Below are 15,572 nucleotides of genomic sequence, written 5' to 3' on the forward strand. Positions count from 1 at the left end.
TGGTGGTGTGGTGTGGTAGTGTGTGTCAGTTGAGGATGAGTTGAGGGGTCAGTATATGGTAGCTTGGTGTGGTAGTGTGTGTCAGTTGAGGATGAGTTGAGGGGTCAGTGTATGGTAGCTTGGTGTGGTAGTGTGTGTCAGTTGAGGATGAGTTGAGGGGTCAGTGTATGGTGGTGTGCTGTGGTAGCGTCTGTCAGTTAAGGATGGTGTGGTAGTGTGTGTCAATGGAGGATAAGTTGAGGGGTCAGAGTATGGTGGCGTCGTGTGGTAGCGTGTGTCAGTTGAGGATGAGTTGAGGGGTCAGTGTATGGTGGTGCGTGTGGTAGCATGTGTCAGTTGAGGATGAGTTGAGGGGTCAGTGTATGATGGTGTGGTGTGGTAGTGTGTGTCAATGGAGGATGAGTTGAGGGGTAGGTATATGGTGGTGTTGTGTGGTAGTGTGTGTCAGTTGAGGATGAGTTGAGGGGTCAGTGTATTGTAGCGTGGTGTGGTAGTGTGTGTCAGTTGAGGATGAGTTAAGGGGGCAGTGTATGGTAGTGTGGTGTGGTAGTGTGTGTCAGTTGAGGAGGAGTTGAGGGGTCAGTGTATGGTGGTGTGGTTTGGTAGTGTGTGCCAGTGGAGGATGATTGAGGGGTCAGTGTATGGTGATGTGGTGTGGTAGTGTGTGTCAGTTGAGGATGAGTTGAGGGGTCAGTGTATGGTAGCTTGGTGTGGTAGTGTGTGTCAGTTGAGGATGAGTTGAGGGGTCAGTGTATGGTGGTGTTGTGTGGTAGCGTCTGTCAGTTAAGGATGGTGTGGTAGTGTGTGTCAATGGAGGATAAGTTGAGGGGTCAGTGTATGGTGGCGTCGTGTGGTAGCGTGTGTCAGTTGAGAATGAGTTGTGGGGCAGTGTATGGTGGTGTGGTGTGGTAGTGTGTGTCAATGGAGGATGAGTTGAGGGGTCAGTGTATGGTGGCGTCGTGTGGTAGTGTGTGTCAGTTGAGGATGAGTTGAGGGGTCAGTGTATTGTAGCGTGGTGTGGTAGTGTGTGTCAGTTGAGGATGAGTTAAGGGGGCAGTGTATGGTAGTGTGGTGTGGTAGTGTGTGTCAGTTGAGGATGAGTTGAGGGGTCAGTGTATGGTGGTGTGGTGTGGTAGTGTGTGTCAGTAGAGGATGAGCTGAGGGGTCAGTGTATGGTGGTGTGCTGTGGTAGCGTCTGTCAGTTAAGGATGAGTTGAGGGGTTGATGTATGGTGGTGTGGTGTGGTAGTGTGTGTCAATGGAGGATAAGTTGAGGGGTCAGTGTATGGTGGTGCGTGTGGTAGCATGTGTCAGTTGAGGATGAGTTGAGGGGTCAGTGTATGATGGTGTGGTGTGGTAGTGTGTGTCAATGGAGGATGAGTTGAGGGGTAGGTATATGGTGGTGTTGTGTGGTAGTGTGTGTCAGTTGAGGATGAGTTGAGGGGTCAGTGTATTGTAGCGTGGTGTGGTAGTGTGTGTCAGTTGAGGATGAGTTAAGGGGGCAGTGTATGGTAGTGTGGTGTGGTAGTGTGTGTCAGTTGAGGATGAGTTGAGGGGTCAGTGTATGGTGGTGTGCTGTGGTAGCGTCTGTCAGTTAAGGATGAGTTGAGGGGTTGATGTATGGTGGTGTGGTGTGGTAGTGTGTGTCAATGGAGGATAAGTTGAGGGGTCAGTGTATGGTGGTGCGTGTGGTAGCATGTGTCAGTTGAGGATGAGTTGAGGGGTCAGTGTATGATGGTGTGGTGTGGTAGTGTGTGTCAATGGAGGATGAGTTGAGGGGTAGGTATATGGTGGTGTTGTGTGGTAGTGTGTGTCAGTTGAGGATGAGTTGAGGGGTCAGTGTATTGTAGCGTGGTGTGGTAGTGTGTGTCAGTTGAGGATGAGTTAAGGGGGCAGTGTATGGTAGTGTGGTGTGGTAGTGTGTGTCAGTTGAGGAGGAGTTGAGGGGTCAGTGTATGGTGGTGTGGTTTGGTAGTGTGTGCCAGTGGAGGATGATTGAGGGGTCAGTGTATGGTGATGTGGTGTGGTAGTGTGTGTCAGTTGAGGATGAGTTGAGGGGTCAGTGTATGGTAGTGTGGTGTGGTAGTGTGTGTCAATGGAGGATGAGTTGAGGGGTCAGTGTATGGTAGTGTGGTGTGGTAGTGTGTGTCAATGGAGGGTGAGTTGAGGGGTCAGTGTATGGTGGTGTGGTGTGGTAGTGTGTGTCAGTTGAGGATGAGTTGAGGGGTCAGTGTATGGTAGTGTGGTGTGGTAGTGTGTGTTGGTGGAGGATGAGTTGAGGGGTCAGTGTATGGTAGTGTGGTGTGGTAGTGTGTGTCGATTGAGGATGACTTTATTTGGTGATTGTGTGATTGTTGAAGGTCGGATAGGGGAAAGATTTGGAAACCATTGGATAATTAGTATTCATGATGACTTAATTTTTCAAGAATTTCCTCTTCTTAAATTTATAAATTTAAACATAGCTATAGCAAAGTGAATACACTGTATACAGGAAGTCAATAAAAGTATGTTTGCTGTAATAGTGTTTTACTATATTCTTAACAAGATACTGAAGTGAAATCTCTATTATAACATTTAACTTAAGTATTGGTAAATATAGATATGAAGATGGAATTACATCAGAATGAACATATAAAATACTGGAAATCAATAAAAATTTGCCCCTCAAAATTTCAATGGTTCTGACTGTTAGTTAGGATTTTGCTGCCAAATGTTATCAGATGTATTAAGAGTTTCAAGGAAAAAAGTCAGCATTGCTTATAACAGCTGTTGACAGTTGATCAGTCGGACCGGCTCGCAAACTGTTGCCCAAGGCCGCGGGCAACAGTTCGCGAGCCGGTCCGACAGATCAACTGTTGCCCGAGACACAGTCAACAACTGTTTTGTTATACCCCTTCTAATCAATGACACGTTTTCGCGGAATGTGACGTCACCGGTCAACAGTCTTTTTTAACAGTCGATTTTAACAGATCCAATCCAACAGTTCCAGTCCAACAGTCAAAATGCTGGACTTTTTTTTGTATAAAGTTATATGGTAACTGCGTTTACAGGGGTATAACAATGTCAAATAATTGGCTGTTATCACAGATTAAGGATACATGGAATGTAAAAATGTTGTAGCTGTTTTCCTGTATCAAATCAAGTAAATATGGAGAGAAGGTTATCTTTTAATAAAACACATAGCAGCCAACAAGCTTAATTTTTATAAAGGTTTTTAAAATTTCCCCTGCATTTTCAGATGTTTATGTTTTGTAAAGGCTTTAAGCTAAAAGAAAACTAATATTAATCAGGTGGTGGCAGAGCATGTGGACTTGATGCTGGGCAGTGAGAATTTCGAGAGAACAATCGCCAACTTTGACAATAACTTCTCGGGGAAGCTGATAGAGCTGCTCAAGAAGATCATGGACCTCAGCTCGGAGAGTGGACAGTTTAAATTGCTTAACATTCTGTACAGGTAGCAAGTTTATCATATAGGCAGTTTGAAAATTCTGCAAATTTATACCGAGGACTTTCTTACTTACATGTAGCCACAAAAATTTAGTTGCGTTGGATTTAATGATTAATACAGGGATAAGATTTTTAGCGGATTTGCCGATTTCAGCTGATTTGGAAATCAGAATGTTCAATTTAGAGATCAGTACATGAGACTGATGATTGATTGATTTTCTCCTCCTTATGCCATTTACATCCCAGCTAAGACAGAAATGCTTTGTTTTTGGTTTAGAGTTTTTTCTTTACTTTCAGGCTGCTTTTTAATCAAGTTTTTCTGTTTCCTGTCTTCCTTTAGGTTGGATTTTAATGGTTTTTACAAAGAAAAGTTAGAAGCAATGTCTGCAGAAAGAGCGATGATGGAATCTTCAATGCACAGCACAGACTCAGGTAAAAAAAACACCCAAAACCTTAAGTGACTGTTAGTGACTGTAAAGTCTTCTGTATAGTACGCACCCCACACAGTTGGGAAAGTGGAAAATCCGTTGGTTGCCAGTAAGACACTGTAGAGTTTTAAATTTGTTGTGATTAATATCAATAGAGGATAAATCCTGTCCAGTATAAATGTCAGTCAGACGTTTTTCCTTTTAAATAGAAAATTATTAAAAATTGAAACTTTAACTGCTTACCCATCGATGGGATGTCACATTTTGTTGTGATGATGTTGTTACGTGGCAGCCCAATGGTAGCATTGAATTGAAACTAACCTCGGCAGTAACGCCACATGATTACAATAATCATCAGAATGTGTGTACTTCATCAAGCTGTTAACATTCTAGAGAATTACTCGTTGCTATGGTAATGTGTGTATTTCTTCAGGTTCAACTAATAGCATTCCAGCATCTTCGCTAGCCAAGGTTTTCTGATCTGCACAGCTTCTCACAAACCCTTGGCATTTCATGCTATCAAAAGTCGGGATTTTTTTGGTTACATGATTACCTATCCTATTTTTAAATCAGCCAAGTGATGAAAGATGCCTTACTTCAACGTACCTGGTGCAGAAATGGCAACTTCTCTAGACATTGATATTGACAAGTTGAAAGAACGCTTTATTAAATGCCCAGTGTATTCAATAAATAGGAATAATGTGAAATGTTACACATAGATTGAATTCATTCAAAAGGTAAAAGACTGGGAGTGGTAAACAGTTGGTAATTCCTCAATGTCAGAGTGCATGCCTCTGTTGATACAGTACTGATCAGACCCAACCTAACACCAGAGTAAACCCCAACTAAACCCCGGGTTTACTTTTTGGGTTTACTTTGGGTTTACTCTGGGTTTACTTTTTGAAAATTTGGGTCCACTCGGGATTTACTTTGGGTTTACTCTGGGTTTACTTTGAAATTGCTTTTGAGGTCAACTGTATGCACTGGAGTGTGAAGCAGACTAGTATTTTATCTTACCATCCTACTGTATGTAATTCCTACCCTTTGCATATTCCAAATACACAGTTAGCGTCTGCTTTCAGTGGTATTCTTCTGACTGGGTTTACTCTCTGTGTCCACTCTGGGTTTACTTTGGGTTTACTTTCTGGGTTTACTCTGGGTCCACTCTAGTAAACCCGAAGTAAACCCAGAAAGTAAACCCAGAAAGTAAACCCAGGGTTTAGTTTGGGTTTACTTTCTGTTAGGTTGGGTCTGATCGGTTCTGTACACAATATCTGGTGTACTTGTTATTGCATTGTTATATGATACATGCATCATGAAGGCTCAAACAGAAAGACTAGAAAAATAATGGTTTTGAGCTATTTGTGTTGGAGACACTTGTGAATAAACAGTAGGAAAAAATTGGTAATTAAATCAGATATGCTTTGCATTTTTTGATTAGTCGAACGTTTTCAGTAAACCCCAATCAAAATCAGGGTAAAAATCACGACTTTTGATAGCACGATATGCCAAGGGTTTGTGAGAAGCGGTGCGGATCAGACAACTTTTACTAGCAAATATGGCATTCTAAAGAATTACTGGTTTCGATGGTATTGCGTGTATTTTTTCAGGTTCAACTATTAACATTCTAAAGAATTACTGGTTTCTATGGTAATATGTGTATATCTTCAGGTTCGACTGGATCATGGCCCACTTCATCGTTTACGTCCCAGCGTCCAGAGTCTGCCCAGTATGTTCCCAGCATTCACCGCCAAAGACCCTCATCAAACTCCTCCAGTTAACACGTCACATTATAACCAGAAAATAACTGGATAACCACCATTATCAGTTAATCCGTGAGGACTTGTATTACTAGTGTGATGTACATGCTAAGGGAAGAACAATACATGTTTTATGTTAAGGATGGAAAGAACATAGTCAATATTTCTGTCTTAATTTATTTAGCAATCTAAATATAATACATGTTCCGTACCATCAAAAAGTTTTAATGTCTTAATGTTTTGATGATGAAATTCAAATGGCTATAGTTTATACCATGGATTACCATAATGATGTTAGATTTATGTTTACATGTACATGTATGCTTAAATAACTGAATTAAAAAAAAGTTAATATTCAATTCAAAACTTGTCCTAATATTTGGGTGTTGATTGAATAAAGAGGTGATACTGTTTGAAATTAAGCTTTATAGTAAAAGTGAAATATGTGTGAAATAGGAATTATTTCTGTTCATGCATTTTGTGCATGATTTCTTTGTATTATAAAAATACATTGTTTTGTTTATATCCTAAATAGGTGCTGCCACAAAACAATATTATCTTCATTAGTGTCACAGCGACATATTAAATACGAGAGCGTGAAGGATCTAATTTTAATTAGATTGCACATTACATATCGTACAACTTCCGCACATGTTGAAATTTTGAAACTTTATGTGATAGAATAAGTTTACTCCAAAATTCAATCATGCAAACTTAAACGTTTATTATTAAAGGATATCATCTAATTCCCCGAAAACCATATATTTTTGTATTGAAGATATGTTTACAAAATTTTAAATGTATAATTTTTCATCTGCGCAATATTACTAAATACCTGAATTTCACATCCATAGAGTAAAATAGGTTTCACAATTTTGTTTAAAACAGCGCATTTAGTATATGGTTTCGCCAACATTATTGCTATTTTGCAAACATCGGACATTTTCGATATTATAGAAGTTTAGTTAAAATATATTCAAAGAATCGCAAATTATACAATTGCCACGTTAAGAGTCATAAATAGTTTACACAGCATCATTACAATCTTCAGCCTTCATGTTCATGACACTCCTAAGATATGGTCCAAGAGTGTTCCTAAGATATGACTTAGAAAACAAGTTAGAAACATCCCAAGACAAACTTAGGACACGTATTAAGATGTAGCTCGACGGTAACATAGGAACTTCTAAATTAGGGCGTCCTTATCTACTAAAAACATTCTTTTTTTCCCCACAATAGATCCAAAACAAAGGTCATCCTAGTTATCAAGTATTTATGCATCATTATGCTTTTGATAACATGGACTTTATAATCTTAGAAACCCCATGAAAAGCATTCATTATTCAAATTTTGCTTAGATCTCCACTATCCTGTGTGTCATGTGCATAGAAGAGTCTCAAGAATAGTTTTTTTTAGCTCACCGAGACAAAGTTGGAGAGAGCTTATGTTATAGCCTTGGCGGCCGCGTCTGGACCTGGTTAAAGTTTTTGTTGCATGTCCTTTATCTAAGTTATTACTTGTCCTATCTTCACCAAACTTGCATGGATGATGCATCTGGACCTACTCATGGACTTGAAAGCTTGAATGCTGAATATGGGCCATGAATTTCAGATGCTGGAGGAGATTAAGGTTTTGTGAGCAGGTGCCCTCTGATGATCTGAGTTATAACTGGTTCTGACTTCATCAAATTTGCATGGATGGTGCATCTTATGATACTGATGCACTTGACAGGCTTGAATGCTGAATCTGAGCCATAGATTTCGGATGCTGGATGAGGTTTAGTTTTTTGGAACAGGTAACCTGTTTTATAAATAGTAGCTTGCATAGTTGATTTAACTATAATATATATGAATCACAGAGGTAGCTTCAGATGCAGAGCCTGATCTCCATTATCAAGGATGCTAAAAATAATCTACCTCACTCAAAACTACTTGATAGATTTGTTTGTTGTTAAATGATATAACTAAATAATGATATAATTAAATGATTCCTATGATATAGTATTGTATGATATGATACACTATTGTTTTATATGATACAATATTATATTATATGTAATAATTATATTGTAAAAAGTTATATATGAAAAGTAAGTAAAATTCATTAAATTGCTGTTAATGTACGTAAGTACGTTAACTAAAAGAAAGAGCCAAATCGTCTCCTGTGAGACTGAGTCTGACGTCGTCATGATTATTTCATGCAGTCCGTGATTTTTCCCAGGTTGTAGGTCTCGACCAATCGATAAACTGGGCGTGTCAAGTTTGGTCCTGTCACTTTCTTGTCAGTTTGAGCCGCTGTAGATTTCGACCAATCAATAAACGGGGCGTGTAGATATCAATCTGGCTGTTTCTATAGAGCTATGAATTAACTATAAGTTTCCGTAAGAAATAGAGGGAAAAATACTCGGTAGATGTAAATATGTTGCTTTAGTAATATAATGCATTTCAAATCGCGGCTTATTGTCAATGCAAAAATCCCGTTAACGATAAGATCATTATCACGGTTTGTTATCAAAACAATATAACAAAACAATATAAATTATAATTGATCGATTGTGAACTATTTTACTGTTCTAAAAAGATATATCCAGGTAAACACCTGTAAGAGTAAAAATGAAAAATGCTAATGAGTTTTTAATTCAATTTTATTTCATGCATCAGAATATTTATGCACTATGACCACTGTTCCTAAACAAGTTCTATAATTATAGCCAGTGTATTCGCCGTCATGTAACCAGCCACCCGTTGACTCGTAGTATATGGTCAATGTCTGTTCAACAATTTCCTGTGTCATAAGTATGCACTGTCGGACTTCACAGTTTATATGAGTATAGGAAGAAAAGCAATAATTATGACTTAATTAAAAAATCATTTATTTTATGTCCCGTTATGCCGTACTTGCTTTGTATACTGATGGGTGCTTTAAAAATAAACCGATCATTTGTACGACTTGATGATGACGATGAGACGTTTCTTCACAATGTATATTTTACAATTAACAAATACATGTGTAATTGGATTAATTATCAATTAAATAATTACCATTGTTGGTTGTTATGATTTAGATTCACAAACAAACGTTATTACTTTTAAACGAAATATTATGTACGTATGCAGAATCGGTGAAAATTTCGTCTTTTGGGATGTGTGTAATGCATAGTAACAGGGTTTTTTTTCAACATAATATACAGAGGTGCGTGCTACACATGGGATTTTACGGAAGTCTAAAATCTTTCGAAACTGCCATTGTCATGACTGGCTTATTTTCAAAACAGACTTATTTTCGAGTAATTTTCAAATCAAGAAATAGGTGGCTTATTTTCTAAAAACCGGCTTGTTATTAAATCAGGCTTAATTTTTAGGTTTTATGGTATCAACAAACAAAAATATAATATTAAATTGAAATTTGCACCAATACAACACACATGCAAACAATAACAAGACCCAAGCTTTGTTTACATAATAAAGAGTTTCAAACTTTTATATTTGATATAATGTGACTTCCACATTTTGATAGAGCTTTAACCATTCTAGATATCGAATGGAAAAAAAAGGTGTCATCAAATCTGTTTTCGTTCCGGTGAATTTGTGCGATGTATTCCAAGTAACTTCCAAATGGAGAAAAGTTGTCAACATCCCATCATAAATCTCCTTAAGAAATCTAGCTGTTTTCGTTCCGGCGAATTTTTCCGAGTAAAAGATGATAATGCGTCAATGATTGAAGTTATCTTTGAAGTTTTCCCTTTTCTCTATTTCAATCGCACGTAATTCTTTCACACGTATGTGCTGCATAAATGTATTGGAACCGAGTAACGATCAAGTCAAGGTAATGGTGTTACTGTTTTCAGATGAACTGGATTTAACTGTATCCTAATTTTGTAAGTGTCCTGATATTGTTCATAAGCTTGTTGTTTGTATGCCGCCTTTGTCCTCTGTATGCCTGTCCGAAAACTACACTACCTGTTGTTTTCCTGCTGTTGTCCTAAGCTTTTGTACCCTGCTGTTGTCCGAGGGCTACCGTCCCCCCTTGTTGTCCGTAGGTTGCCATTTGAGGTGGTGTTTGGTTTCTTTTACGACCTTAATAACACAGAAGACACGAATATATCTTATGGTGTAACATTCAAGTAAATTAGGATTTTCAAAAAACAATGTACATGTAAATTCGATCATAGAAGAGATAGCCATTATCACAGTCAATGAGTCACTTAGCAACGTCCATCAAGGTGCCTTTTGCCTTTTAAAATGAACCACTATCAAGCCTTGGATAAAGGTTTCATAAATTTAACTAAGACATGCCAGTTTATTTTATCTCAGTCTAACCCTTCTACTCTCGATTCTTTATCCTGTGTCCAATATCAGATAGAGACTTGACCATTCAAAAACATCATCAGGTCATTACATAAAATATTGAAAGAATATACAAGCAGGTATAGGATACGCTTTTTAAAGTCACTTTTAGATGATAAAGAATAATGAATACTTTAGGAAAGAGAAAATTAGTTCATTAAATCAATAATAAAGTGAGGTACTTACGGCAGTAGACACAGCACGTCGCACAGCCAATGATAAGAATCACCACCCCAACTATAGGACCGGCAATCGCTCTGTAGAGAGAAAAACACAACCAATACAATAACAGATACACACATGCTTACTTCTCTCTCTCTCTCTCTCTCTCTCTCTCTCTCTCTCTCTCTCAATTGCAAAGTTGTTTGTCAGTTATCATCAAAACTTGAGTGATAGATTGATATTAAACTAACACCTACCCTATGCTGAGACAGGTTCTACTTCCGCTACAGATATACCCAAATGGACAGCAGAAGTCCTTTCCTTTACAACAATGGTATCCGTCATTGATGCACTGACTGTCAGAATAGCACACCCCGTAGCCTGGCGTACAAATGTAATTATATATAATTAATTCATGTTCATTGTACCCATACTAATAAAAAGTAAGAGAGAGAGATAGAGAGAGAGAGAGGCTGTATTAGAACCCCGAAATTTACAAAAGTTAAAACTTACACGAAGCCACGAAAAAAAATACAAATACTTACGGGGAGGACCATCATAGCAATTAACGGGTACTGCAATAACGAAAACTGCCAGTAAAAGAGAGAGTTGAATCTCCATTTTTCCCGCCGTCAAGATGAGTAAAGTTGGAAAGTCTGCCCCGCAATAGTGTACCCAAATCCATGACAAGATCTTCAGACTTTCCCTTATTTATACCGGGTACAACTCATTGAAAAAGAAATATGCGATTTCGAAATACCGTGGCTATATTGTGACAAGCTGTTATCAATCTTACAAACAGTATTATCATGATCGGTTTATCAGCATAAAGTAACGGACAATTTAAATAAATCGATCTAGTCAAAATTTGATTTTTCATATATAAAGAGCATACGGTTCAGTTCTCGAAAAAGAATTCTCAGTTACTTACGCCGTGTTTCCGTGAGGAACATGGTCCATCAACAACAGTCCTCCAACGCACACGGCTCTATGCTGCTCTGGGGGCACTGTTCCAGGTCATATCTATATAGTGCCTGTAGCTCTGCCTCTGTATCCCGCCTCCAGGAGTTTCTTGGGCGTCTCCTTTTCCTCTTGCCCTGTGGGTTCCAGGTAACGGCTTGGCGTGTAAAGCCGGATAGTGGTTTCCTCATGGTGTGTCCTATCCAGCGCCTTATTTGCATTTCCATTGGCTCTTGTCCTGCTTTCCTCCACAGGTCTTATTTTGAGATCCTCTCAGGCCATCTGATGTTGAAGATGCGTGTGTTCTCCATAATGTATTTAAAGTAAAAAGGGTTCGATGGTGGTGGCCATTTTTATGTATTGATCGATCAAGCTCAGAAGAAGAACTTCATATAAAAATATATGAATTCACCTAAATTTAAGGATTAAAATATATGAATTTTGTCGTTTCTAGCTGAACAAATCAAATCTGATTATTTCAGGTCTTGTTAAAATGGTTCTAGGTATATCTGAATGTTATGTTTTGTTGACCATTGGGCGCGTTAAAGTCTAATAAAAATAAAAGAGTGATGAGCCTTTTCTGTTTTTTTTTTTTTTTTTTTTTTTTTGCTTAAGGTGGAATGCTATACCAAAATTTTATTTTATGAATTATTTAATATCATTTCTGAAAGATGATTTTATCGTCTATAATATTTATCGTCTATACTACAACGTGATTAAAAGCATTATATCGTTTTTGTTTTATTTTGCTTTGTTTTTGCATGTACATGTATGCGTCAGACATGATACTTTGATGATCCATGAGATAAAACTTTGGTGTAGCATTCCACCTTAATAAAAGCGGCCGTCGATATTGATTTTAAGGTTAGATACATAGTGTGGCATATTTATACGAAATGTACTGATAAATCTTATTTACCTTCAAGTGCTCATGTAAACCTTACTTTGTGGCATACGACAACAGGGGCTAAATTTGTGTATATCTTCCACCGAAATAAATATTTTTTATATCTTACTTTTCAACCGTCTATGATTTAAAGACGACTATTTGTTATTATAGTTTTTTTTATTTTTTATTACATGCTCTGCGTAACCTGTTATGTCTAGTGCCTGTGATTAATTAAAAAAATTGCCATTTTTTTAATTAATTGTGTGGTCGAAAAAATTTACGCATTTAGCAAAGTTGATGATAATTTGTCGCAATAGAACCACTGTATTTCGAAATACCGCATTCTTTCGTTGGCTTAATGATAAGAGGAGAGAGTCTCAAATTCTCGCGGGTAACTGCACGATAACAGTGGCGTCTTGTTGACATCGGTATTATTGAATTTGACACACGTTGACCACGGAGAGAAAATGGCGACCAAACTTTCTCTTTTTCTGGCAGTTTTTGTCATTGTAGTGCCGGCAGTAAATTGCTATTATGGTTTTCCTCGTAGGTACTTTTTTTATTTTCGTTTTTTTTTGCCTCGGATTATAGATAATATAAACTCTCTCTCTCTCTCTCTCTCTCTCTCTCTCTCTCTCTCTCTCTCTCTCTCTCTCTCTCTCTCTCTCTCTCTCTCTCTTACTTTTTATTAGTTTTGGTACAATGAACATAAATTAGTTATAAATACACATGTAATTACATTTGTACGCCAGGCTACGGGGTGTGCTATTCTGACAGTCAGTGCATCAATGACGGATACCATTGTTGTAAAGGAAAGGACTTCTGCTGTCCATTTGGGTATATCTGTAGCGGAAGTAGAACCTGTCTCAGCATAGGGTAGGTGTTGGTTCAATATCACTCGATCAATTAATCTTTTACTGTGAGAATTCAAAAGTCTTGGATTTGTCAAGGGTGGCGGGGGGGGGGGGGGGGAGTGAACCCTCTTCCTCTTCTAGTTTTGCGTATGTCTTAAAACCATTCAGATCTTTCAAATTTGTATTCCTGTTTACAGAACAATCGTCGGTCCTATAGTTGCCGTGGTCGCTCTGATCATCAGCTGTACCATCGGATGTGTGTGTTACCGTGAGTACAGTCTATAGTTTCTACTCATCTTAATGACCGTTCTTGCTTTGAACTGTCCATACGGGATCAAAGGCGAAAATATTACTTGTTATTAAGATTAAACGTAATACATGTATAATGAATAATAATATATATAATTGAATGGGGTTTTTTTATATCTCGAATTTTGAAGCACATATTGAAGAGCTCTTTACATTTTGTTTAATTAGATAAGTAATACGACTGCATACCGTACGTTAAAAAAAATAAAGTCCTACAAGGAAGTAGAAGAAGACCTGTTATCTATTTTTTGTGACGGGTATTGCATGAATTGCGCTTTTACCACAACCCACTTTAAAAAGTGCGTCTAATTTTTCCCCCTAAATTGCGTTGTACTATAATTCACTTTATTTGATATCGGGTGATATTTAACTAGAGATTGGCTCTTCTAAGGATGTAGGTTTGCAATACATGTCTCTCACATCAAAGTCTTCAAGTGAATTAGGAAACTACGTCTATCTGTTTAAAGACTTTGGCGTTTTCTTTGTTAAGGTCGCAGAAGAAACCAAACGCCGCCACCAATGGTCACTTACGGACAACAGCAGGGTACAGCAGCGTACGGACAACAGGCCTACGGACAATCACAATCCTCTGGACCGCCTCCAAATTACGGACAAGCTACTGCTAGTTACGGGCAACCTCAGACTTATGGGATCAGTACGGGACAGTCTCCATCCTACGGACAGGGATATAGTACGGGGGCACCTGTTGATTACTCACAGACTGCAGAAAATACACAGAAGAGTTGAAATCGAGTGCCTCGGGTGCCAGCTAGAAGTGTTGAGACAGCGTAAGGAGGTTGGATGATCAACAAATTAACCGTCAGAGTTTCCCTCGATTTTCAGATCTGAATTGTTTACTTATAAACTATCATTCTGTAAACAAAGATAGAGGAAACTTTTTGAATTTTTGTTCACTTTGTAGTAGTTTGTATATAGCCTAAAAATTCTTTCTTTTTTTTTTATGCTAGGTCTGATGTTGATTATCCAGCCTCCAATTAGAGACAGGCACGTAGCATCGTTTTTGAAAGTGGGGAGGGGGGCAGACTCATCCAAAAAAAGGAATAAAGGTTACTTTCCAGAAAATCCAAATCCGTGGTGGTGTGGGGAGGGGGGGGGGGTGGCAGCAATACTTTTTAAAACTTCAATTTCACTGTATTTCCATATTTTCACCAGGTCCCAGAAAAGTCGGGGGGGGGGGGGGGGCAACTCCATGTTAATTCATTTTTTTGTATGTAAATTGAAGAAAAACCGTTGCATGCTGCGCAAAAAAGTAGCAGCCCCCCCCCCCCCCCCCCCCCGATGCTACGTGCCTGAAAGCTGTTATAAACCATTGACCCTCTTTTAATCTGGTTTTATTCACCACGTATACCATTTATCATTTATGCTTGCCATTACATTAATGGCGAGAAATAAATAAATTGAAATTCTGTCTATATTGCCTGTTTCCCATTGCCATCCAAATAATATAAATATATATAAAATATATATAACGTTTGAGCCTACATGTATATGACTATCGTTTCTAGGGAAAGTACGGTTTTTGGCTTCGGAGCTACATTGTATAATTGACACAATCTCTCACCAGAGGGCATATTACGCTTTGCTACAACACAGTCAAAGCTTGTGGAACGCGCCCTCTGGTGAGAGATTGTACAGGGTGGTAAGTGACGTCACTGAACGTCATGTGAAAATTTTGTCAGCATTGCGATTTTACGTATACCATATATAAGTCCATATGTGAACTAGATTTCGAAGAATATATGACACGCTTGCACCATAAGTTGACTTCTTTCTTCAAAATCAGTTTTAATTGCTGTGTATTTCATCAACTTTGACCAAAATAATTGATCAATTACCTTTTTTACACCTCTATCTTATTCCTATCATGCAAGTTATACATTTTTCATATATGTATAATAATTGTTTGCTTAATGATTTTATAATATATTATATACATGCTTATATTTATTGAAACCTATGGTGATATCTGATACTGAAATTTTCAAAACATGACATAATTTCGGTGAATTTCTGTATACTACTTCATGTAATTTCACCCGGTTATTATGATATAATAAACATGTACAGGGACATGCAGATATTTTCGATATATACACAAGCGGTATATGACGAGTACTGCCGTGCTTTGTTGGATTGCAGTGATTATTTTTACATGTACACTATATTTACATTTACAAAAATGTACACTATGCTTGCACGTAGACTGACGTAAAGTCGGTTCTCCCCCCAATTCGTTTGAAGTCCGATTGTGTTCATACAACTATTAATTGTAACCCATAATCAAGACCTACCAAGTGTAAATCAATTTGCCCGCCTACGAACACACGCATTCCTTGAATCTTAAACACCTTTTATGCATTTATATGTATCATACCATCGTTTAGTTTATCAAATGAC

The 15,572-nt window shown here is 38.0% G+C and overlaps 3 protein-coding genes across 6 annotated transcripts in view; 2 read left to right on the forward strand and 1 right to left on the reverse strand.

Annotated features, from left to right (window-relative positions):
• LOC105329987 (gamma-tubulin complex component 2) overlaps positions 1-5,993 on the forward strand; it is a 34,758-nt gene extending 28,765 nt beyond the window's left edge. For all 4 annotated transcript variants that reach the window (XM_066070839.1, XM_066070840.1, XM_066070837.1 and 1 more), the window contains 3 exons: positions 3,290-3,453; positions 3,787-3,878; positions 5,546-5,993. In XM_066070839.1, coding sequence (XP_065926911.1) covers positions 3,290-3,453; positions 3,787-3,878; positions 5,546-5,655 — 366 coding nt within the window. In that variant the 3' untranslated portion in view covers positions 5,656-5,993. The remainder of the gene's footprint in view (positions 1-3,289; positions 3,454-3,786; positions 3,879-5,545) is intronic.
• A 2,301-nt stretch (positions 5,994-8,294) lies between these two features.
• LOC105329988 (uncharacterized) lies at positions 8,295-11,117 on the reverse strand. The gene is made up of 5 exons (XM_011431514.4): positions 11,074-11,117; positions 10,688-10,848; positions 10,400-10,523; positions 10,167-10,237; positions 8,295-9,710 (listed from the first exon to the last, which is right to left on the reverse strand). Exons 1-5 carry the CDS (start codon positions 11,100-11,102, stop codon positions 9,616-9,618), a joined length of 480 nt encoding a protein of 159 aa, XP_011429816.2. The 5' UTR covers positions 11,103-11,117; the 3' UTR covers positions 8,295-9,615.
• A 1,247-nt stretch (positions 11,118-12,364) lies between these two features.
• Positions 12,365-14,240, forward strand: LOC105329989 (uncharacterized). Its single transcript, XM_011431515.4, has 4 exons — positions 12,365-12,537; positions 12,744-12,867; positions 13,043-13,113; positions 13,645-14,240. Exons 1-4 carry the CDS (start codon positions 12,459-12,461, stop codon positions 13,899-13,901), a joined length of 531 nt encoding a protein of 176 aa, XP_011429817.2. The 5' UTR covers positions 12,365-12,458; the 3' UTR covers positions 13,902-14,240.
• Positions 14,241-15,572: the final 1,332 nt, after the last annotated feature.

This window comes from Magallana gigas, chromosome 9, assembly GCF_963853765.1.
Source record: "Magallana gigas chromosome 9, xbMagGiga1.1, whole genome shotgun sequence".
In the NCBI taxonomy this organism is placed as follows: domain Eukaryota; kingdom Metazoa; phylum Mollusca; class Bivalvia; order Ostreida; family Ostreidae; genus Magallana; species Magallana gigas.